This window comes from Corylus avellana, chromosome 3 (assembly GCF_965113065.1).
Source record: "Corylus avellana chromosome 3, dhCorAvel1.hap1.2, whole genome shotgun sequence".
Lineage (NCBI taxonomy): Eukaryota > Viridiplantae > Streptophyta > Magnoliopsida > Fagales > Betulaceae > Corylus > Corylus avellana.
The window spans coordinates 9,476,501-9,502,582 of record NC_142492.1 but is presented as its reverse complement, the minus strand read 5'-3'; the positions used below and the strand labels follow the sequence as shown (position 1 = coordinate 9,502,582).

At 36.5% G+C, this 26,082-nt stretch overlaps 1 protein-coding gene and 1 pseudogene across 2 annotated transcripts; one reads left to right on the top strand and one right to left on the bottom strand.

Annotated features, from left to right (window-relative positions):
- Positions 1 to 469: 469 nt before the first annotated feature.
- LOC132174368 (phospholipase D beta 1-like) lies at positions 470 to 10,834 on the top strand (annotated as a pseudogene).
- A 7,822-nt stretch (positions 10,835 to 18,656) lies between these two features.
- On the bottom strand, positions 18,657 to 25,214 carry KNAT7 (homeobox knotted-like protein). Of its 2 annotated transcripts, XM_059585635.2 has the most exons (6): positions 24,443 to 25,214; positions 24,190 to 24,310; positions 19,916 to 20,106; positions 19,433 to 19,564; positions 18,997 to 19,133; positions 18,657 to 18,918 (listed from the first exon to the last, which is right to left on the bottom strand). In XM_059585635.2, exons 1-6 carry the CDS (start codon positions 24,758 to 24,760, stop codon positions 18,909 to 18,911), a joined length of 909 nt encoding a protein of 302 aa, XP_059441618.1. In that variant the 5' UTR covers positions 24,761 to 25,214; the 3' UTR covers positions 18,657 to 18,908. The 2 variants fall into 2 exon arrangements, with proteins under 2 accessions (XP_059441618.1, XP_088370389.1); XM_088514263.1 differs by having other exon boundaries at positions 18,657 to 19,133; positions 24,443 to 25,211.
- Between the last annotated feature and the right edge of the window lie 868 nt (positions 25,215 to 26,082).

Below are 26,082 nucleotides of genomic sequence, written 5' to 3'. Positions count from 1 at the left end.
CAACTTCACCCCCCATAAGCTCCTTCTGCAGCTTCTTCTTTTGGCGTGTATCACTCTTCGTTGTTCTAATGCTCGTACATCATCCTTTTGCCGTACTTAGGGGCGTACTGCATGCTATTGCCAGTCAGCTCATAGGGCTCCATGTACTCCGAATACCCCCTAGTGTATTGGTCGTAAGCACTCTCATTCTGGTGCTGGCCACTGTCATAGAATAGGCTTCCTGGTTCGCCGTGGGGGCAATAGAGACCATAATCTAGGTGACCATAACTTTTCTGGTAACTGAGGCCATCCTGAACCCTGTAATCGCCCCAATGGACCGTAACCGCCTTGATCTTCATAGGTGAAACCGCTGTAATACTCTCTTCTGGCGGTTGAATCGTAGCTGCCGCGCTCACTCTGTCTGTAGTATGCTTCAGGTATGGCCCCATCATACTCGAAGTGACCTTCATTCTTTTGACCCCGTTCCCATCATCAGAAAATAGTGATTCTAGATGCTGATGCAGGTGACTCTAAAAGAAAGATCGTGGCATTTGTTGGAGGTCTTGATCTATGCATGGGCCGATATGACACTCCGAAACATCCTCTTTTCAGGACTTTACAAACTGTGCACAAAGGCGATTATAATAACCCTACCTTCAAGGTAAATTATTCAATTAATTTTCTCCATGTCCCTTATTAATTGTAGTCGATCCATAATTGGGAATCTTAATATTCTCCTTTATTTATCCTATGAAATATCTAGCAAAGATTATATATATATATATATAACCGTACCACTCGATCCACAGGGATAACATATTAACATATATGGCTTTGTTTGGCAAAGCCTTTTTTTTTTTTTTCTTAGTTACTGTTTATCACAATTTCCCAAAAAAATCAACATCAAAATATTCTAACTTTTTTCACTTTTTATATCACATCAATTCACTTTTAATTATTTTCAAATAAAAAAATCACTACAAAATATAACTTTTTCTCTTTTCCATACCACTTTTTTCACTTTTTTATACCAAACATTCTTACTTTTTTTTTTTTTTCACATAAATCTCAATCAACTACAATGTCTAAGGAAAAGGCTTTGCCAAACAAAACATATACTACTACAGCTTCATTAGCAATTGGTGATGTAATGTCTTAAGAAATTAATTAACTGATAATTAATTAATCTTCATATTATCTACCAAAAAATAGGGCCAATAAATCTTAGAATCCTCATTAGAGAGCCTACGACGGAAGCCTTTAACACTTGCATAATAAAATAGCCAACCCTAAATCTCATGAATAAATAATAACCAAATTAAAGTATACTAAAAAGCATCATAACATAACATAGCCTAACTTAAGCTCAAGTTAGAGGGCGTGCAATTGGGTTTATCCCACGCAAATATAGAGGCAATTCCCTGGAGGTGGTGAAAGCTTTATGCAGTGACAGCAAATGTTGGAGCAATTATGGGCACCTGATCGACGACGCCAAGTCTATCGTCCAAGGTTTTCAAAGTTGGAGCATCAACCACGTGAAAAGGGAGGCGAATGAAGCTACAAATCGACTAGCCAAAATGGCGTTGACCATCGCAGAAGATGTTTGTTGGAGTGACCAAATACCCCATGCATTAGGGACATTGTAATTGTAGAACAAGGAGTTTTGGTTTAATGAAATCCCAGAATCCCATTTCAAAAAATATAATAATAATAACTTAAGCTCAAGTGTTTCGGTCTAAGATCAGTCATATAAAGTTAAATATAAAATATTACCGGCCAAGTCTTAATTAAAACTTCCAAACTAACACAAATCTAAATTAACTAACTATCCCAAAATAGTAGATGATAAACGTCATCAAAAGTGATTTCACAATCTTGAATAACATTAAAGACGAGTTCACAACTACAATTGAACAATCCCTCATGACAGGATCACATTGAAATTTGAAGGTCGTAAAACATCAAAAGAAACTCCATGAATTCGTCATATTTTTCAACATGAGATCACAAATAATTTGACATACCTGGATCGAACTTATATAAAACTAGCTTGGCTAGGTGTAACACCCCCGTCACATATTGGAAAGATGAGTAGCCTACATAAAAAGTGTGTGATTGATAAGAGATGCTCATGGGTGCTAAGTCCGACATTGTTTAGTACTTATTAGGTAAAACTGGGTTTTATAAGTAATTTTAGTGAAGCTTCAAATTGATTAGTCATTTTTGGGTGATAGCGCTGATGTGACTAATTATGTTTTTCCCTAAGTTGTTGCGAATGGTATCAGAGTCATCTAGTAATGTGCCACATGAAGTGACAATGTCAGGGACGTCAAGGGTTTAAGGGAGAAGTTTGTAACACAACTCCAATCTCATATTGAGAAGATGATTAGCCCACATAGAGAGTATACGGTTTGTAAGAAATGTTCATGGTCCTACATTGTTTATTTATTATGTGAAATTGACTTTTATAAGTAATTCTAGGAAAGTTTTAAATTAACTTGTTTTATTCGGATAATAGTACTGATATGGCTAGCCAGAATGCTCCAAATTAACATAGGGAAAACATGTTATCATATGGTAAACTCAGTTACTTTGTAAAATTTTGATAAGTCAAATGCAATAATATGAAATGATGGGTTCCTCTATTAAATGACAAGGCAAAATATCATGTTGATGCATTATAGATATAGTATATGATGTTTAAAGAGAATAGTTCATATGGTTTACTCGAGCCCTTATTCCTTCTTAATAGGGTTTTTGTTATCCCATGAGACCCTATAGTACAACATCAGTGTCCCGGTGGAGCTCGCATACCGTCACCGCTAGTCTTCAGATCGGATTTAACCCCGGATGATCTACACGCTAACGATAACATCTATTGTGACCACTACACATACATGGTTGCGCCAGTCACCTATAAAACTATTGGATTTAAGGTCAAACAACATAAAATAAACTATGAACCATAGGGTCAACCTGTATAATGGTAGGACATATCCATCATTCAATGGATAGTTTATTGTGTGATGAATATGTCCTACCATTATTGTGATGAATATATTGTGTGATGGATATGTCCTACCATTATCCCTATAGTATATTGTGTGATCTAGTTTTATAAAACTCACACAATATATCCATCATTCCCTTCTTTTTAATCACCAATTTACTAAAAAATAGTTCAAAGACAGGGATCGGATAGTACTTGTTACCACCTTAATTAAATTCCGTCTTTGTCTCTTCTGGATTGAGTACATAAACTTGTGCTGGAGCTAGTGGCCTCTATGCATTCCTTTGCTATGGAGCCACACCCTTAACTGTGCGGTCCTTTTGAAGTGCCCTGGTTGTCCACACCAATAAAACACTCTGGTGCCAATCTTACATTGTTCCCTATAAGGTGTCCTTGAGGGAGTCTCTAAGGTCTCCTCTTATATATTCTGCCCCTCAAAAGTTGTTGCAGTCTCCTTCAAGCGTTCCTCATACAAAGAAGCTCTATTCACCAGCTAATTAAGAGAAATTCTTGATATCGAAGCAAGCCAAGCCATCTGAGTGCTAATGCAAGGATTTAAATTCTCTATAACTTTCTTCATTTATTCTCTTCGTCAAGTATCCCTATAAGCACATAATCATCTCCATATCCAGACGACGTGAAACGCCACAATATGCCATGTATTAAACGATTGAACCATGAATGTCATTGAAGATGAAAATGAACTTTTAGAAACTATAATGTTTTGTTAAGGGGTCTTTAATCCATTCCACTAAGCTAACCTACATGCTAATCTAGGGTGGTTTAACGTACGTACGTAGGTGTGTTCACAAAAGTTCTCTAAGCTGCAGCTGGGTATATATTTTAAGTTTTTCTCATTTTACCTCTGAGATAGGATCAATTTTTAAAGTATAATGATGAACACCACGTGGTTTTAATTTTATCCCCATTAATTTTAACATATTTGATTTGTAACTTAAACAGGAGCCTGCTGCTGTTGGTTGTCCAAGACAACCATGGCATGATTTGCATTCTCGTATTGATGGTCCTGCCGCATGTGACATCCTCATCAATTTTAAGGAGCGCTGGTTGAAGGCATCAAAACAACATCATGATGCGCAACACAAATTTGAAAGCTATTATGCTGATATCATTAATGGGATGAGAGATATTTCTTCTCAAAGTCACAATGATCCTGAGTGTTAGGTGTGACTTGCCACCCATCACACGTGGGCCCCACTAGTTCTCTACTCCTTTTGGGTTTAGGAGACTTTTGTCCAAGTTTGATTTGGAATCCTTCTCCTATGTGTAATTGGACTCCTTGTTTGATTTATAGTAGGAGTCCTAGACCAACATGTAAAAGGAGAGTTAAAGCTTCTATATAAGGAACAAAGCACAAGGAGAATTTGTGTGTGCCAAAAACGTGAAGCACCAAAGGGAGGAGAAAAAGGAGAGAATTTGAGAGAAGGAGATACAAGGGCAGCAAGAGTGTTTTCTTCTTGGTGGTTTTTGGGGGAGCCAAAAACAAGTGATTAGAAGAAAAATGTGCTGCAGAGTGAGAAGAAAATAGAGATCAGCCGCCATCCGTTCCAGCAAAAGAAGAGTTTGTACATCTGTCTTTTGTATTCTATTTTAGGAATAATCTTTCTTGTGTGATAGTGAGATTTGGGTGTATTGGGGCTTTGGGATCTGAGTGATTTTCTCTCTACTATTTTTGTACTCCATCTTTTGATAGTGGATTTTCTCCGGGTCGTCTCCGCCAGTGGATGTAGGCTTGTTAAGCCGAACCACTTAAATCTTTGTGTCGTGTGTGATTGCTTATCTTTGTTATTCCGCATTCTTCTTATTTTTCGCATCTCACGGGTCTTGGGAAATAGGATTAATTTCCTAACAACTGGTATCAGAGCTGTTGGTTCGAGTGGGAGCGATGGCAGGTGAAGAAGGAAAGATGGGAATCGAGAAATTCGACGGCAAAGATTTTGGATTTTGGAAGGTACAGATTGAAGATATTCTTTATGGGAAGGATCTTCATCAACCTCTTTTGGAAGAACAACCCGACGACATGGATGATAGCGAGTGGGCTCTGCTTGATCGTAAAGCCCTAGCAGTTATCAGGTTATCACTGTCAAAATCAGTTGCACACAATGTTGTAAAGGAGAAGACCACAGCAGGTCTAATGGCGGCTTTGTCAAGCATGTATGAGAAGCCGTCGGCTAACAACAAGGTGCATCTGATGAAGAAATTGTTCAACCTAAAGATGGCGGAAGGAGCTTCGGTGGCACATCATCTCAATGAGTTCAACACCATCACAAATCAATTATCCTCGGTGAAAATTAATTTTGATGATGAGGTTCACGCGTTGATCGTCTTGGCATCTTTGCCAAATAGCTGGGAAGCAGTGAGGATGGCTGTGAGTAACTCTGTAGGAAAGAGTAAACTGAGCTATGAAGACGTCAGAGATTTGATTATCAGTGAAGAGGTTCGCAGAAGAGATGCGGGTGAAGCCTCTTGTTCTGGTGCTGCTTTAAACCTCGAGACTCGGGGCAGAGGACAAGATAGAAACTCTGGTCAAGGCAGATCAAATTCCAGAAAAGGGAGAAGCAAATTTAGATTCGACCGACAACCTGAGTGTTGGAACTGTGGCAAGACTGGCCACTACAAGAAGAATTGCAGGGAACTGCGGAAGGAGACTGAGAATGATTATGCAAACGTAGTGACAGAAGAAGTATATGATGCCCTACTTCTTTCTGTTGACAGTCCCCTTGATTCTTGGGTCTTAGACTCAGGAATACCTTTTCATACGACAGCGATCCGTGAAATTCTCGAGAACTATGTTGCTGGAGATTTCGGGAAGGTGTATTTGGCTGACGGAACGGCGCTGGATGTTGTGGGCCTAGGCGATGTTCGCATTAGAGTTCACAGTGACTCGGTATGGAAGTTGCAAAAGGTCAGGCATGTTCCGGAGCTGAAAAAGAATCTGATTTCAGTGGGACAGCTTGATGAGGAAGGGCATTCTATTTATTTCCACGGTGGAAAGTGGAAGGTCAGCAAGGGAGCCATGATTTTGGCTACTGGTCATAAAACAAATACTCTCTATATGACCACGAACAGCAAGGATACAGATGCTGTTGTAGATACGACTGCTGACTCAAAACTATGGCACCTAAGGCTTGGGCACATGAGCGGGAAAGAGATGAAGGTACTTATGTCAAAAGGAAAACTACCGGGGTTAAAGTCAGTTGAGTCTGATTTGTGTGAAGGCTGCATCATCGGGAAGCAAAAGAAGGTGAGTTTCGTGGAAGTTGGCAAAGTAGCTAAGCTTGGAAAGCTGGAGCTGGTACACACAGATTTGTGGGGTCCAGCACCAGTGGCATCTCTTGGAGGCTCGCGGTATTACATCACATTTATTGATGACTCAAGCAGGAAGGTATGGGTTTATTTCTTGAAAAGTAAATCTGATGTATTTGAGACTTTTAAGAAATGGAAGGCCATGGTTGAGACTGAAACAGGCTTGAAGCTCAAGCGTTTGAGATCAAACAATGGAGGAGAATACGAAGACAGGGGGTTTAAACAGTTTTGTGCAGTGAATGGGATTAGAATGGAGAAAGCTATCCCGGGAACGCCGCAGCAGAATGGCGTGGCTGAGTGCTTGAACAAGACTCTCAATGAGCGTGCCAGGAGTATGAGATTGCATGCTGGGTTACCAAAGACTTTCTGGGCTGATGCAGTGAGCACTGCTGCATACCTGATAAATAGGGGGTCTTCCGTTCCCCTGAGCTATAGACTACCGGAAGAAGTCTGGAGTGGAAAAGAGGTAAATCTTTCACATCTGAAAGTTTTTGGTTGTGCTTCGTATGTCCATGATGAGTCTGATTCTCAGAGTAAACTAGATGCTAAATCTAGAAAGTGTTTCTTCATTGGATATGGAGATGAGGCCTTCGGTTATCGATTTTGGGATGATCAAAATCGGAAGATCATTAGAAGTCGGAATGTGACTTTTAATGAGTGTGCTATGTACAAGGATGGGTCAAGTGCAGAACCTGAAGTTACAGAGCAGGAACCGAAGAAGTCTGAGTTTGTTAACTTAGATGATCTTTTTGAAAGTACAGTGCAGAAAGAAAAACAATTCGTGGAGGTGGAGCATGATGAACAGTGTTCACTCACGGAGGAATGTGATGACAGAGAATCTTCAAGAGACTTACAGCACCGGGAAAAGTCTTATTCTTTAAGAAGAAGCAAAGAACAATGTGATCGAAAAGCAACAAAGAGGTATGGCTTTGAGGATATGGTTTCTTTTGCTCTAACAGCTTGCAGTGGAGATTCATCATCTGTTCAGAATGGTACGCTGAAAGAGGTGGAGTCACTACGGAATGGTAAAGCTTGGGAATCGACAGAATTACCCAAGGGAAAGAAGTCTAAAGGGCGCAGATGGGTCTACAGGAAGAAAGAGTCATCGGATAAAGCTGTATGGTCGACGGGACAAATAGGGAGGCATGGTGTTATGTCTAAATCAGGTCCTACGCTCAAGTTCAAGAGGCGCTTGGACTTGAGGGACACTTGCAGAGTGTGATTGCCCTTGGGGGCTGAGGCGGAGACATCTGGAGGAGACACGTTTTGGTAGACTTGATGGGATTCAAGTCAAGGTGGAGATTGTTAGGTGTGACTTGCCACCCATCACACGTGGGCCCCACTAGTTCTCTACTCCTTTTGGGTTTAGGAGACTTTTGTCCAAGTTTGATTTGGAGTCCTTCTCCTATGTGTAATTGGACTTCTTGTTTGATTTATAGTAGGAGTCCTAGACCAACATGTAAAAGGAGAGTTAAAGCTTCTATATAAGGAACAGAGCACAAGGTGAATTTGTGTATGCCAAAAACGTGAAGCACCAAAGGGAGGAGAAAAATGAGAGAATTTGAGAGAAGGAGATACAAGGGCAGCAAGAGTGTTTTCTTCTTGGTGGTTTTTGGGGGAGCCAAAAACAAGTGATTAGAAGAAAAAGGTGCTGCAGAGTGAGAAGAAAATAGAGATCAGCTGCCATCCGTTCCAGCAAAAGAAGAGTTTGTACATCTGTCTTTTGTATTCTATTTTAGGAATAATCTTTCTTGTGTGATAGTGAGATTTGGGTGTATTGGGGCTTTGGGATCTGAGTGATTTTCTCTCTACTATTTTTGTACTCCATCTTTTGATAGTGGATTTTCTCCGGGTCGTCTCCGCCAGTAGATGTAGGCTTGTTAAGCCGAACCACTTAAATCTTTGTGTCGTGTGTGATTGCTTATCTTTGTTATTCCGCATTCTTCTTATTTTTCGCATCTCACGGGTCTTGGGAAATAGGATTAATTTCCTAACACTGAGGATTGGCATGTACAGGTATATTGGATGTCAATCTTCTATATATATATGGGAGTTAGATTTTTCAATTCTTGATCATTTCTTTCTTTCTTTCTTTTAATTGTGTAAAATTTTTCCACACGTACATGAAGGTTTTTCGTTCAATTGATTCCATTTCTGTGAAAGGATTTCCAAAGGACCCAAAAGATGCTACGGAAAAGGTGAGGAAAATCTTTGGCTTTTTTAGCTTGCTTATAAAAATAATGCATTTGATTTTGTTAGAATGAAGGTTGATGGACTAATATTGTGTTAACATTCTTGTAACAGAATCTTGTATGCGGGAAGAATGTACGTATAGACATGAGCATCCATACAGCATATGTGAATGCAATCCGTGCTGCCCAAAAATTCATTTATATTGAGAACCAGTTCTTCCTCGGATCCTCATTCAACTGGGATTCTCACAAAGATATAGGTGAGGGATTCTAATATATGAGATTAAGAACAAATTAAGGAACAGTAGATAGTTATTCTAAAATATATTTATCTACGTACAGGTTCAAACAATTTAATACCGATGGAAATCGCTCTCAAAATCGCCAACAAAATAAAAGCGAATGAGAGATTCTCTGCATATATTGTTATCCCAATGCGGCCAGAAGGTGATCCTACAGACCCTACCACTCTGCAGATTCTCTATTGGCAGGTACATCATATATATATATATATATATATATATATATATATATATATATGCCTGATTACCGTTTTCAGCTTTCTCGATCTTTTCCAAATCTCATGTTTCCATTTATATATGTTTCAGGCTCTTGCTCGGAAGAGTAGGCGTTTTATGATTTATGTCCACTCAAAAGGAATGATTGTGGATGATGAGTATGTCATACTGGGGTCTGCAAATATCAACCAGCGGTCAATGTCTGGCACCAGAGACACTGAAATAGCAATTGGTGCATGTCAGCCTAATCATACGTGGGAAACAAAACATTCTAGTCCACATGGACAGGTAAAGCCTAACAAATTACAACTTTCTATAACATTTATATATGGCAAAGACACTAGGTGTACGTTAACGTGCCATTATGACACGTTACTGCTTGGTAATGGCACGTTACCATTTTGGTAACGTGCCATTATGGCACGTTACCAAAATGGTAACGTGTCATAATGGCACGTTACCAATTAGTAACGTGCCATTATGACACGTTACCAAATTGGTAACGTGTCCAATAAACCACACGTTACAATAGGGTATTGGGAACCAGCGCCCAGCTGGTTTCCAATATATTTTTTCCCCCCTCTTTCTTTCTTTTTTTTCCTCCTATTTTTTTTTCTACCTCCCCAACACATGCTTCGAAGAAGAGGAAATTTCCTCTCCAGCAACTCCTTTCTCTTCTCACAGTACTCTCTCTCTCTCTCTCTCTCTCTCTCTCTCCGACAACTCCTTCCGGCAGGTTCGGCATTTCTCCGTCCATCTCCTCAGGTATATATTCCTCATTATATATATAGCTTGTGTTTTGCATTAATATATTGGGGTTTAATATATATAGCTTGTCTTTCTATTGTTAGAAAAAATGGTTAGGTTGAAACAAGCCAAAGAAGAGGCTGAAAAGGAGATAGCTTAATATTAGGCCTAAATGGAGCTCGAGCTCCAGATCTGCAGATGTTTGTATATGTTGTTGAAACTTATTCAAGGCATTTTGAGTTCTATGATATTATTTGATGGTTTATTCAATCTGATTCCATGATATTATTTGAAAGAAAAAAAATCAGATTTCATGATATCAACTGTGCTGGGTTTGGATTTTTGAAAATCAAATTCCATAATATTATTTGAAAAAAAAAAAAATTCCGGAAGAAAAATTTGAAAAAAAAAAAATTTCAAATTTTTGTCCGGAATTTTTTTTTTAATAATTTTTTAAACTTTAGTAACGTGTCAAGTTTGACACGTCACCATTTGGTGACGTGTCAAAATTGACACGTTACTAAAATTTTACTAACGTGTCAGAAACTGACACGTTACCATTTAGTAACGTGTCAATTTCTGACACGTTACTAAATCCCTAGTAGTTACGACCAATTTGGAAACGCCCCATACACGTTACCAATGACACGTTACTAACCTTTAGTAACGTGTCAACAGCCTTGACACGTCACAAACGGTCCGTTACAAAAAAATTGAATTTTTGTAGTGCGTTACACAAGTTGCCATTGTAGATCTATGGATACAGGATGTCATTATGGGCAGAGCATACTGGAGTGTTGGAAGAATGCTTCAAACAACCAGAGAGCCTTGAATGCGTGAGGCGGCTAAGGTCCATGAGTGAGCTCAACTGGAGACAATATGTAGCTGATGATGTAACGGAAATGAAGGGTCACCTATTAATGTATCCCGTGGAAGTTTATCCAACAGTCAAAGTGAAGCCTCTTCATGGCTGTGACACATTCCAAGATGCGGGTGGAAATATAACAGGGACATTTCCACTCGATCTAAAAAATTTCGGTCTAAAAAATTTCACTAGCTAATCAAGTTGATGATACCCGTTCCAGAATGGCTGCCAATTTAATCCAATTTATAAAGTACTTCTCCATAGTTTAACAAATAAAAGTTTGTCATGTCCTGATATCGTGAAGAATATTTTATGACCTATATATATCTATCTATTCATCTTTTTCTAATGTATCCTAAAGTATAATTTGAACGTACATTCATTAGCCTATTTGTTCAACTCTTTTGAGATACTTCTTTGTCAAATTTGGCCTTGTGTTTTGGGCCTTTTGGCATTCTATTATCATTTTATCAATCAAAATTGAAACTTTTCTTTAAAGAGTTATGTCCATTTTGTAATGGATTTCAAATTTATTTGAATTAAGTCTTTTACAACTTGTTGACATATGTAAATATGTGAATGGAGTTAGGTTATTAAATATTTTTAAGTGGTTGACAGTGCTCCAATCACATGTTAACTTATGTTAAAAAATAGTAAAAGAGTTGCAGGTCTAGCATACGGATCCGGCTTCTATGCGGTAGTAAAAACTACCGCATAGAAGCTGTTATGCAAAACGGCACAGTTTTGCATAACAGTCAATGCAAAACTGTGCCGTTTTGCAAAGAGTCAATAAAAAGATTTTAAGGGTTCACGCCGTTAGACTTGCAAGATGGAAAGTTAGAAACCCAGCTGCACAATGCACAAGAGAAACCAAGCCTTAGAGGAACTCTTCATAGAAGCTGATGAAAGCAAAAAATTGAATGTTCGAACTTACAGATGGATATTCAAGGTGAATAGAAGCAAAAAATTGTATGAAGATTTCTATTCAAGGGAAAAAAATCTGCATATTCAAGGTGATTCCTCCCGAAGGGGAAAAAGAGTGAAAATAGCAAGTGGGTTTTCCCAAATTCCTCTATCTTCTACGGTTCTGCTAATCATGGTTACGGGGCTGTCATTGAGAGCAGAATCAAAGACGTATTGGGAGGACGTAGACGTTCTGAAGGAGCTGAAGAACGGACTCGACCATGGCTCGGTGAGTCCAGGTTCATAAGTCCAGAGGTGGAAGAAACCTGCAAAAAAAAATTACAACGAAGATTCCTAAAAAAAATTAACAGCACTGGAAATTCAACAACTTTTTGGACACAGATGAAATTAAAAATCCCCAAAAAAACCCAAATCACGCAAGCCCTTTTGACTAATTAATCAGGCAAAAGCACCAAACATAAACTATCTTCCATTAAACAACATGAAAACAAAAGCCAGATGCCCATTGCTCACAATATCACTTCAATCCAACTCAAATTACCCCACAAAAAGAAATGAAATTGTTTCAAAATCAACTAAGCCAGATGCTAGGTTGTGGGCCGCTGGACCCGATACTCTTAAAAATTTGCTTGGCTCTTCGTCAAATGGACGCTACTAGACCCGTCGGTAATCAAACCCTCTAAAGATGATTAGTACCTTTCTCTCTGCATTCAATTAGACAAAACATTTCTCTTTTTAAGAGAGAATTTGGGAAAACCCATTTGCTATTTTCACTCTTTTTTTCCCCTTCGGGAGGAATCACCTTGAATATGCAGATTTTTTTCCCTTCAATAGAAATCTTCATACAATTTTTTGCTTCTATTCACCTTGAATATCCATCTGTAAGTTCGAACATTCAATTTTTTGCTTTCATCAGCTTCTATGAAGAGTTCCTCTGACGCTTGGTTTCTTTTGTGCATTGTGCAGCTGGGTTTCCAACTTTCCATCTTGCAAGTCTAACGGCGTGAACCCTTAAAAAATCTTTTTATTGACTCTTTGCAAAACGGCACAGTTTTGCATGGACTGTTATGCAAAACTGTGCCGTTTTGCATAACAGCTTCTATGCAGTAGTTTTCACTACCGCATAGAAGCCGGATCCCTAGCATACTTGACTGATATATTATAATGAAAGGATTATGGGACCACAATTGGAAAAGCTTAATTCTCTGCTCATCATATATATGCAACATCATGGTGACTTGACAACCCAAATAAAAGTTACTTAAAAGTTTAAATTGTAAATTTTCTATAATCCAAGCATTTCTCATTCTTTCTTCCCCGTATATTGGATATTAATTATCAATACTTAATACACAGGAAGAGAGAGCTAACCCCCCCTCCAAAAAAAAAAAAAAGGGTGGCCATCTTACATTAGAATCAGCACATCCAATATAATTGACGATCACATTTTCTTTCTTTATTCTTTCTTTTTGCGACCGAAACTTTTAGAGTTGATGAGTTGTGATTTTACTAATCCAACTAACTAATCTAACTGATAACTAAATCAACTAATAATTAGAACGCAGAGCATGTTATAAATATGGAACACACTATACATCGCTTAGCAAACTATAAACAATTTCCTAATTAAGTAGTAAGACATATGGTTTGTGGTATGAAAAAAAATATGTTACATAAATTCTTTGATGTTGCTTCAATTGATAAAGTGAATATGCTTCCCCACATGGTTAGTCGAGTAATGCTACACACACTCTGATTTCTTCACACAAATTTTTCTACACTCATATATGACTTTTAAAACTACCATTGAATTAAAATTTAATAAATGTCCATCACAAATTTAATGATAATTTTGAAAGTCACCCATGGATGTGAGAACATTGGTGTGAAGAAGTGAGGCTTGTTTGGGAAGCCTATTTTTCCCAACTCTACTTTTTTTCTTTCTTTGTTGGTTTGACATCTACTTTTCTCAGCTCAACTCAAAATTTTCAACTAGACTAAAAAAATATCATTAATAAAATTTTAAAAATTCAAAAAAAAAAATCAAATATATATTTAGGGTATAAAAAAAAACTCCATGTAGTATAATTAACAAAATAATTTATAGGTCCCTGTAGTTGGCCTAAATTACAAATCACTCCCTATGATATAAAAAATAATTTATAAGTATTCACGGTAGACCAAAAACAGTTTATTCCCTGAATTCAATTTTCGTGTTAAGTAACTTAACAGAATATGTTACTATGTCACGTCATGCTCAATAAAACGGGACATATGTTATTATTAATTTCTGACTTTAAAAAATAACAACTAGGATTTTTCACATTATTTTAGGACACTAGTTAAGATTACACATCAGCCCTCACTCCAAGTCATACTACTACAATAAATTAACATAATCTCTTCTATCCCCAAAATTTTTCTAGGCATAACTCTCTCTCATTTTTATCTTCTTCGCCACGATTTGCGAGAATTTGACGATCACATCTTCTAACCATTGAAAAATAAATAAAACAACATTCAAGTGAATAAATTGTGACAAAGTTTTCATTTAAATTAAGTTAGAGAAAATTGGTTAAGTGCACCTATAAATTATTTTTTATACCACATTGAATTGTTTGTAATTTAGGCCAATTATAGAGACCTATAAATTATATTTTATATCACATGGAGTGATTTGCAATTTAGGCCAACCACAATGACTAATTTTACATTTATCCCCCTAATTAAATATCTTTTTCAATTCTTTTACGACTTCCTAACACATGGCAGTGTGTGATTAAAGGGTCTTAAATGTTTTTTAAGTGGTTGATGTTGCTCCAATCTTTTGACATATGTCAACAAGTCCTAAAAGAGTTACTTAAAATAAAATAAAAATAAAGTCCTAAAAGAGTTTGAACCCAACTGAAAAATCACAAGAACAAACCCACAACAATTTAAAACTAAAATCAACAAAATAACAACACACCGAAAATTTCCAAACAAAAACACCCATCCTGCCATAGGGTCAAAGCCCAAAAAACTAACCCAGCAACATTTTTTAAAAGCTCAATGAATATTCTTTTTTGACATGAGCTCAATGAATATTCAAGAAGCTTTTGGGGAAAGATTGGAACCCCTAAAGGGCCAACCTGTGCACTTCTCTCTCTCTTGGTGTGAACCCAAAACAGAGGGTAGAGGATCCTCTCCAGTTCAAAATAGACTAAAAAATATTCAGTTAATAACTAAGATCTCTCTAAAGAAATTTTAATGCAATAAATGAGACATCTGCCCTATTAACAAAAAAAAATAATAATAAAATAGTATATATTTTAAAAATTATTAAAAAAAAAACAAAATAATAAAAAATTAAGGAGTTGCTGGCCACCCCCAATGGCCAAATCAATAGAGTGGCTGATCCACCCCCAAGGGCCATCGGGTGGCTCTGGCCAACCCCAAGGGCCGATTGGGGGTGGCCCCAGCCACCCCATGGCCCTTGGGGGTGGATCGGCCACCTCCAAGTGCCAAATCAATTTTTTTTGGCCCTTGGGGGTGGATAGGCCACCCCCAAGGGCCAAATCAATATATATTTGTTTATTATTATTATTATCATTTGGCCCTTGAGGGTGGTCCGGCCACACCCAATGGGGTGGCCAGCCACCCCTTAAGTTTTTAATTAATTTTTAATTATTTTATTTTTAAAATATATATAATGTATTTTTTTATTATTATTAATGAGGCAGATGTCCTATTTATGGCCTTATGATCTCTCTAGAAAGATCTTAACCATTAACTGGATATTCTCGAGTTCAAAATTGACTAGAAACGATCCGGATCCAAAACAGAAGAGGGATGCTTTCTATTTTTTTTGGCTTTGTTCGTACGGCCCTTCCTCCTTGAACGGCATCAAAAAGAAAACTAACGAAAAGTCTGCTTCTATAAATAGTAGGTAAAAAAACAACAATATTTGAGTTAGTTCGAGTTTGGTTAAATCTGAGCCCTTAAATTGTTGTTGTAGTTTTAAACTGGAGCAAATAAGCCAGATCCTTCTCGTGATCACTCGAATTGAATCAAACTTCTTAAAATAACTTAGTTCTAAAATCGTCCTAACAAAACAACAAAGATGGTCGGCCACCCATAAAATGATGCTCATTTTTTTGTTCATAAAAAACATTGATTTTTTTTTTAAGAAAATGTTATTCTATTCCTCTCAATTTTTTAGTGCAATAACTAAAATATTTCTCATTTTAGGAGAAGTAATGATGCGCAACCCCAAATAAGTGGGATAACTATTTTATTCCAAGGTCCAATATTCCACATACCAAATGTGCCATAATGCTCTTTTATTGAGAAAACTATGCATATTTTTTAACAAAATATTTGGTTTCCTCAACTTCAATACAATTGTGGCACAAATTAACCCTTTTGTGCCCACTAATCAGAAGGTGACATCTAAGCCCATCACACTAAACCTAAGCTTAGTCAAAAAAACACAACCACACATGATCATACCAAAATATGAGCCATAAAAATCTTAAAAAACAAATTAAGTTTTTTTTTTTCAAAAAAAAAAAATAGAAGGGGTGGCTAGCGAGCCACCCCAAAGGGAAGTGGGGGCGGTGGCAACCGCAACCCCTAGCCCATGGGGTGACGCACGGCCCCCTAGATCTGGTTGGGGGTGGGTGGCCCGCGGCAAGCCACCCCTAGGCCAGGGGTGGCTTCCGAGCTACCCCCAGCCACCTCAGGGGTGGCCCATGAGCCACCCCAAAGGTGGCGGTGAACCGCCACCACCTCCCTCTGGGTTGTCACACTTGGATTGTTGATAGCCTCTAAATTTGTTTTTTTAATTAAAAAAAAAAAACAATAATTAAACCTAATATAATTAAGTAGTTGTGTTTATTTTTCTTAATGCATTCAATGCTTAGGTTCTTGATTGGGGCACAAATGAGTGAGTTTGTGCTACAACCTTATTGAAGTTATTCCAAAAGACTTCTTTAATATTTCCTAAACCAAAGGAAATCTGAGGGGACCAAAAGTGTTACCTTAAATCTAAGGCTGTACTTTACCTTCATTTTAATAAAATAAAATAAAAAATATGCTTTATTTTTTCTCACTTTTCTTTTTCTTTTTACTATTATTTATTTGAAATTATATTTAAATGGTATAGGTAAAGAATAAAGGAAGGTATCGTGAAGTTTATTTGAATATAAAAACAAAACGTAACTTATTCTCTAAATTTAAGGAAAATCCACGAAAAGCTATTGTAACTAAAAAAGTACTAGCTATTATCTCTACGGAGTTAGATCCTTACAATTTCTTTGTTCAAACAGTTGAGGCGTGTTTTAAAAAAAAAAAAATTATAAGTACAAAAAATTTGTAAGGGAGCTATTGAGGCGTGCTTTTGCGGCTTTGCCTAAGCAGTTGCTCGAGCAAGGGAGCTCCTGCTCATAACCCCTGCCCAAAGAGAAAAGGTTAAATGCTTGGGTAGGAGAGTCCTTGTTCAAGCAAGAGATCTCCTCTTATTGGTTTTGTTCAAAGAAAAAAGAATAAGAGTAATAAACCGTGACCCCAATTGTAAGGGGAATGAGATCCTCTCCATTTTAATTGTAATTTGTTTCATATTATTTAATTATTTTTTTCAAAAAAAAAAAAGTGTTAATATTAACTTCATATAAACCATTAAATACACCAATTAAAATATAAAGTATCTTATTCAAAATTGAGAAAATCCTTGTTCATTGTAGGTTCCTGCTCCAGTCTCTGCGAGCTACCACTAAGTTACTAAACTACCAAATACAATTAAATTAGGTTGGGTTTGGTTAAGGTTGTAATTAGAATCCCCTTATGGGCCCAAATTGCTATGATCAGTGAAGGATTTGTAGATGTCTCGGCCCGTTTGTCTTTCGTTTGGGTGCTTGTAGTAAGAGTCTTAGCCCAGCCAGCCCACCCCATGTGTCAATGAATGCCCAAGCCCAATATATCATAAGCACATAACCTCTCACTTGGTAGTGGCCCAGTAAAAGTCTTAAAATATTAATTAAATAATTAATTTTTTATCAATTTAAGTTTTTGAGTTTTTAAGATAATTTGTAATACCGCACAGACACGTTTGCAGTGTGAGATATTAAGTATTTTTGAAAAGTGAATAATATATATATATATATATATATATATATATATATATATATAAAATTTAGGGTAAAGTTCATTTAACCCCCTCAAACTACCACCACAATGACAATCTACCCCTCAAACTATCAATTGCGACAATTTACCCCCCAAACTACCAAAACAATGATAATGTACCCCCCAATGCTAACAAAATGACAAAATTATCCTTATGAAATTTTCAATAAGACAAAAATACTCTTACAAATTTGAAAGAAAATTAAATTTTAGTATTTTTGTTTTTATTTTAGTAAGGGTAATTTTATCATTTTTTAAAACTTAGAGGTACATTGTCATTGTTTTGGCATTTTGGGGGTAAATTGTTGCAATTAATAGTTTATAGAATAAATTGTCATTGGGGTGATAGTTTGAGGAAATTAAGTAGACTCTATCCTATAATTTAAAATTTAACTAAACCTTTAATTAGTCCAATTGGAATCCCTATAAAGTTAGGATTGCGTATTTGGTAAAGTTATCTGCTTAAAGTATGCGAAGATATTTACACTTTCCTGATACGCATGGTGGGATTTACATTGGGATTAGATGGTTCTTTTAAGGTTCCATCATGCTCTCTTGAGGTTAAAATTTAGTCTTGAAGGACCCATGAGGGTTTTCTGAAAAATTTTGAGAGGCCAAATGAGATATTTATTTTTAGACAGGAAGTTTTTGAAATGATCCTCACACCCTTTTAAAAAATAATTAAATACAAAAACTTTTAAACTTGGAGGGTGGAGCCTTCTTGCTGCTCTAGCATATATGTGGTACTTCTTTTTCAATGGAATTGGATTGAACTTAAATTATTCGATTACAATTCTTTAGAGGCAGGCTCTCCAGATCTGTTTGGACACGTGAATTCCATCAAAATGTCTTTCTTAATTGCCGAGAAATAGACAATTGTAGGAGATTCCGATCCTCTAAAGTTTGGGTACAATTGATAAGAAAGCCCCTTCCCTAATATAAGTATGGATATTATTGAGGCAATTAACACAAATATTGTAGCAAAAAAGTAACTTTACCCATGCAGTTAAAACCATGAAGTTACAACCTCATATATATGTAATGTAGTGTAAGCTATGTAAAGCTATTCAAACTCCCATCTATTACATTCTCTGTACCCGACTTTGAAGTCAACTAACCTCCAACGGTTCCTTCATAGCTTTCCACGTACAAGAGTCAGCCACCCTATTTACCTCCCATGGTCAACAACAGCTATATATTGACATAAAAGTAAGTTGGTCCTTCTTGCTTCCTGATTTGCAGCATGTAATTAAAGATGATTTTGTCTACCTTTTGCGCTTGGACTTCAGAGAGGTCACCGACTGTGAGTTGCTGTGCCAGTTGCGCTTCCTTTGGTTGATGAACCAGTTGTTGATTTGCTTCAGCTGCAACCCTGTCTCCTCTACAAGTTTTGCCTTGTCATCTTCCTGTAAATGTTAGATAGCTACATGGGTCATTGACAAATAACATTAATGGCTGTTTGAAAGCTGATAATCTTGAAAGAGAGTAGCCTTTGTGTGTCATACTTCCTGTTCAAAATCTAGCCATTTGTATTTGGCATTTCAAATGAAGTCTAATGCTAGTCTATTTGGCAACATTTTCGAAAACTCGTTCACTTTTCAAATGCTGAAAACCAGTGGCAGATACAAAGGGGGTGGGCAGCAAGAATATGAACCTTATGATTGTTCAAAATCATAAACAAAGGATGAGATTGATAATTGCTTACAGTTGGGTAAGGCCACTTTGAGTGTTGCTGCCACCAATTTTTCAACACACTAGTTGTGTCACCTGGTAATTTCCCTGCCCTTCTTTTTCTTAGGATCTCCTCCCTGACATCTTCAATTCTTGACTTGAAACCCTGCAAAACAATGTTAGCAAATTGTGATTTAGCCTCGCACAGTAAGATTGTAAAGCCATCAGTCATCACTTAAGTGGCATTTAAAGTATTAATTCCATATTTCAGAAAGCAAAACTCATTGAAAATTTTCCCTCTATATATAGCAAGAACGTTTAAATCACCATTTATCTTAAAAAATTACGTTAATAAAAAAAAATTAATTATTTAAATAAAATTCGAACAACAACAGACTATATGATCGTTAATCAAATGTTGCATGTCTTGTTTAAAGTTTGCACTAATCAAACGTGTCTATAAACCAAGGAAAATTATCTTTAAGGACCATTCCGAACAAAGTTTTAATAATATCACCTGCTTTAGTTCAATCTTCAATTCCTGTCGAACTCTGTCCATTAATGACCTTTCAGATTCTGTCGGAAGCAGCGGACCAAATCCCATCATGTCATGTCCATCAGCACCAGATTGATCAAGAGAGAAATCCATCTGCAGATCGTCCTCATCATCTGACATTGTTGCACCAGTACCTTCACCTAGGCTCACTCCTGGAAAACAAGTCACGCCAATAAGCCATGCATCTTTGTGACCAACTGGAATCATACGATATCTTTTTATCCCAAATTCTATTATGTACACACTTATACTCCAACACTATTTATAAATGCATATTCCAACGTTGAAGAATGTGCACTTGAGAGTATAAGAATGAGAGTGTGTAGCATATTTCTATGTCAAAAAGTTCAACTCATATATTATAACACTTCACGGAAGTAACGGGATTTCATACTTCAAAAAAGAAAATGTAATGTAAGAGGAGTTTGGCTCACCTAATTTAATGGTCATAAGATAAGTTGAATATTTATTGTTCAGAGAATTGAAATATAGAATAGAGCATACCATACTAGTACTAAAGAATAGGGAAACCAGATCAGGACGCCTAATACTTTTAATTATTTTGATTTTAAGATCGCATTTCTTAATTTAATATAGATTTAAAAGCTAAGTTTGAGCCATTTCTAAATTCTAGACTTTCATAAGCTTTTAAGCCGATAGATAACATAAATGGATGTAAAAATACAATTATGCATCTGATAATTTTTTAAAAATAAAATAAAGAAAAAATGTTAGGCCTAGGAGTCACCCACCCTAGTCACGACAGTGGCCGTGAGTGGCTCGGTCATCTCCTAGCCACCCTTTGACCAGGCGGGCTACAAACCCCCCAACAAAGGTGTGGTTCGTAGCTTCTCCTTAACAGTGAGGTGGCTCACCACCACTGTGTTTAGAGGGGGTGACTTGTGACTACCTCATTCAAAGGGAGTGGTTTCCTTTTACTAGGGTGGCTAGGAGCTAACCCTCTTTTAAGGGGCAGCCGTGAGCCTCATTTTCGTTAGGAGGTGGCCACAAGCCACCCCCTTTGTTAGGGGGAGGGGGGGGCGGGGCGGGAGGGAGTGGGCACATTCAAGGGTGTTTGGGAGATGACTGAACCAACAACGGTTACCTTTGTGGTTGGGTTAGGTGACCCTAGGTCCCAACGCTTTTATATTCTTTTTATTATTATTTTCTTATGAGGGGTATAATTGCATTTTAAGAATCATATCTAATATCTCTATTAAACGGAAAGGGTGATGGAGGTATCACATTTAGAATAAATCCAAACTCAAATCTCAAATCTATTAAATTAAAAATTGGGATCTTAAAGTCAAAATGACCAAAAGCATCCGGGAAGCTCATGACCTAATTTCCTAAAACCAGCTATACAAGTATATATAGGTTATGTGAAGAGTAATGTTAGAATGAAGACTTTTGTCGTAGGATATGTGAAGAGTAACATGAAGACTTTTGTCATAGGTTATGTGAAGAGTAATGTCTCCCCCCCTTCTTCTTATTTCTTCAAATGTGATATGGCTTTTAAAATTACTATTAAATTTAGAATGGATTACTATTGAATTTTGATCAAATGATAATTTTAAAAGTCACATTATCTTTAGAGTGATAAAAGAGAAACAAAAGATTTTCTTCTAGCATTACTCTTATATAAATCCTCTCTAAAACAAAGTCTATCTATTAGCATCAAAAGTGTGGTGTGTGTGTGAGAGAGAGAGAGAGAGAGGGGGGGTTACAAAAGGACACTGGTCCATGAACCACTATGATCCATTTTAGGTCTAGGGCATTAAGTTATAAATTTAGGAAAAGCTTTACTTACTCTCATTAGTATATAGATAGTGAGACACTTCAAATTATATTAATTGGAAAGAGTTAACCCACGTAAGTGTATACAAGATGAAACTGGGATATCAAGGTGACTATATATACAGGGAAGCCTAGCTCAAAAGTGACTAGGATCATGATATACGGTATCATAGCCAACTTACTAGTTATCTCATGCTTTGGATCCATATAATACTTTTTTTTTTATTCTAAATTAGGTTCAAAAAAAAAAGCCTCCTTGCAGTTGTACATGAAATGCATAGTTCTTTAATTTTATAATAAAATATACATACTGGTCTCTCTCGTTAGAAAGGCTTTAAATTGTGGTGGTCTTAGATTACCAAAGATATATAGATAGTTTATCTTTCCAATCAGGTCATTGGCATCACCCGTCTTTGATGGTCTAAAAGACAAAAATCTCTACAATTCCTTACCAAAAGTAATAAATGAACTTTTGACCTTAAATTAACTCCTATAAAGAAATCTAAACTTACAAAACTTATAACATTATTACAATTAATCAAATAAATTACTTCGAATGATGCACCTATTGGGCTTCTTTTAGGTGTGCATATAGCCATACAAAAGACCTAGACGATGATGGTACTTTGCTCAAATCATGGCATGTGGTAGAAGGTGTATTTTTCATACCACAAGGCATGATTTATATCTACTTGAGTTCTTTTTAATTAAACATAATCAAAATTCTGGTTGGTGATATTTAGAGTTTTGTTAATAAATTCTACTTTAGATTTGATATTTGTGATATTGAATATTCTTACAATTTGAGGTTATATTTTTCATTAATTTGAAATTTTGATTTCTAGGCTAGCTAGTTTAATAGCTAAAGAAAATGACCACGAACATTTGCCCTCAGCCAATTTGAATAATGAGCTCAGATTAATTGAGGATGATTTGAGTACTTCAAGTGCAGTACTGACATATAGAGCAGAGCATGTAAAAGGTGACCAAGATGTAAAACGTTCCTTGCAGTCACCAAACCTACTATATTATATGCATAGCTAATATTTCTAATCCTTCTATGCAGATTGAAGCCATATGTAGAATGATAGTTTCATACCAAAGGAGCATTGCATCTAATGACATTAAAGTATATACTACATGCGTATATATATAAAGGAGATCGAAAACTAACACTACTAAAAACTATGAAATATTATACTGAAGAAATTGTCAACGATATCCCTTTCATACCTTGTTTAGTACTTAACTCAAATTTAACAATAGCAATGGCATAAATGGTGCCCTCTCTTCCACTCAATCATTTAGATTGGATTCCACTAGAACATAAATACTAGCTGAGTATTGCTATATATGGTTGCTTTCACTTACAAGCTGATATTGCAATCTATATATTCACATCAATTTCTGGATATATATTAAGTTGTTGATGCATACATATAGGTGGTCACATCAATTTGTAATAAGTTTCTTATAGTAAAATTAGTAATGCCCTAAACATTTCCCATACTAGATTAGGATGATCATAAATTTAAGGTCCAAGCAAAATGAAAAGTTCTTTACTTTATTTATGATCCATGATTTCCTTGATTGATAGTTGAAATATATAGCAAGTATTCAATGCTAACTAAGAGTTATCGCATGTAAATAATAACTTCTTGACCGATATAGAAACCAAGCAAGAGTTTAGTCAATGCTCCAATCTGGATGTACGGAAATATAATAAGGTTGCATGCGTCCCTAGGCCCAGACACACCTGGAAAACTCAACGAATTACTCGAAATTTTATGTCAAAAAGTCTTATATATGCAAGCATGGTAATATAATTTTACTTCAAAAAACCATCATCAACAGCCAAAAAGATGGATTACATGCACTATGATCCTCATTAAACACATGTTTTTTTATGATCATGTGTGCTGAATCTCATATGTATATATTGCCATAGTAGTTATAAACCTCATTACAAATAAACCAATCTAAGGCCTCTAAATCTCTAACTTATGAAGAAGCAACAAAGTTCATGCATCATGCAACCTTGGACGGCTTAAAAGTATTATTCGTTGAAACCAAATATTCTTCAATCAACATTATCGGTTGTTGGTGGTGGGAGTACCTTCTTCACCGAACTAACTAACCCTTTTCCAATATATCTTATATAGATATTTTCTGGGGTAGGTCCTACAGCACCCACCTCCGACTCGGACACCCAACTTTGCAAGAACCCCAAAAAACCATCTCTTATCTGTCTACCTACCGAACCCATCAAACATCAAAAGCAAAGAAAGATAATCTCAACCAAATGGTACGAACAAAAAGAAGTGATTTTTCCTGAATCTACAAAAGCAGCTAAAGATTGTCATATATGATACAAGGGTTGAGGAAAAATAATAACAGAAATAAGAAATTGCATTGAGCTAAAAAAAAAAAGGACATACCAGTGAGGGCCTGCAAGGTATTTTCGATTTCACGGCAACCCACGACAGCCTCAACGGCATGGACTCTGACATGTTGCTGAAGCTGTTCTTTGAAGCTACACAAAACCAACAGATATTGTGCCTGTACAAAAAAATAAAATAAAAAACAAAAAACCCTGAAGTTAATTAAACCTCATAAGAAATCAACAAAATAACAGAAATATCCAATAAAAAAGAAAAACAAAGAAATGGGTAAGCATGAAAAGCATCTTACCAAGAAGCTGTCGAGCTCCTGACGCTCATGGGGAGATATGGAATGGCTACGCTGCGAGGCATAGGAGCGCAAAAGATGGTGAGACTGTTGTATCTGCGCGTCGATCAACGGCAACTGATCAATCGGAGTGGCGACACGGAGGCAGGCCACGTGGGCCGACAGGAGCTGCTCATATAGCGGGTGAGTAGCTATCTCCGCCTTGAGCTGGCGGTTGTGGTCGCCGGAAACTCCCATATCGCCACCTAAACCGCCACTACTACCGCCAGCACCGCCTCCACCCATCATTCCCAGGCTTGTTTCTTGTATTTCTATGTCCATAAAAAAATTTAAAAAAAAAAAACGAAAGGGAGAGAGAGAGATAGTGTGTGTAATTTAATTAAATGGGTAATAAAAACGAAAGGGGTTTGAAAAGGAGATGAGGATTATATAGAGGAAAGGTGGGGTTGTGGGTTCAGTTCTCAGGACCACAAAAGAGACTCTTGTGTAGTTGTGGTGTTTGTGTGCGTTTGATGGAGAGGCAGAGAGGAAAGCAGACAGTTTTATCGTTACTGGTGTATATGAAAGCGAGAGAGAGAGAGAGAGAGAGAGACTGTGTATATCGGGATCTGAGACACACAACTTTCTGCACCACGTCTGAGAAAAACAAAGATTTTACATACACAGAGAAAGAGAAAGAAGCAACAAAGACATGAAACAGAGAGAGAGAGAGAAAGAGAGAGAAGGGGAGGGGGGGATTCAAGTTTTGTAGCGTTTTAAAGACCTTTGAGAAAAGAGTTGTGAGAGAGACAGAGAGAGGTGGCTGTAGAATCATTACTATGAAAGGGGTTGGAAGCGAGGTCAGAAAAAGAAACAAGATAAAGCTGCTTCTGTTGTCTCAATTTTGATTGCTTTTTAATTCTCCTTTCCTTTTTTTTTTTTTTTTACTTTTTTTTTTTTCTTCTTTCTTTCTCTTTTAATTTCTTCAAATATTTTTGTTTTAATTTCACATAAGCTTAATTGGCAAGTGGTTCTTAGCAGGAAATGGTGGTTTCAGTCTTTCATATTATCAAAAGGCAAATGGATTCATTTTATACCGATTGACGGTTGACGTAACTTGTCTTAAAACAGGTTATAAGACATCAATATATATATATATATATATATATTAAAAGCACATGCATTTTAGATCGATGTTAGTTTAATAGATTGAATTTAAAAAAAAAAAAAAAAAAAAAAAAAAAAAGAAGAAAGAAAGAGGTACTCTAATGTAATTTGCATATAAAAAAATGAAATTTAAAATTCAACCGACTGTTTGTTTAAGGGTATGATGGGGGCACTCCACAATATGATATGTATGTGGAGCACCCCTTCAATGATTAGAGGGCATATGTAGACTAAAGACATAGCTTTCATTTGCAGTCACTGTTTGAAGTTTGCTGGCTTTTAGTAAATGATCCATCTCATTGCCAATCCAATTTGTGTACTAAAACTAACCTACTTTCTAGCTTAAGTCCACATCTATCAAGATGGGGTCAGCATCTTTCTCATTCCAAACAAGATAAGAATTTTTTTTTTTTTTCTTTTTCCTTTCTTTTAACTATAAGTACTTTGATTAGGAATTTGGATCATATAATCAATGTCTAAATTATTAGTAATTTAAA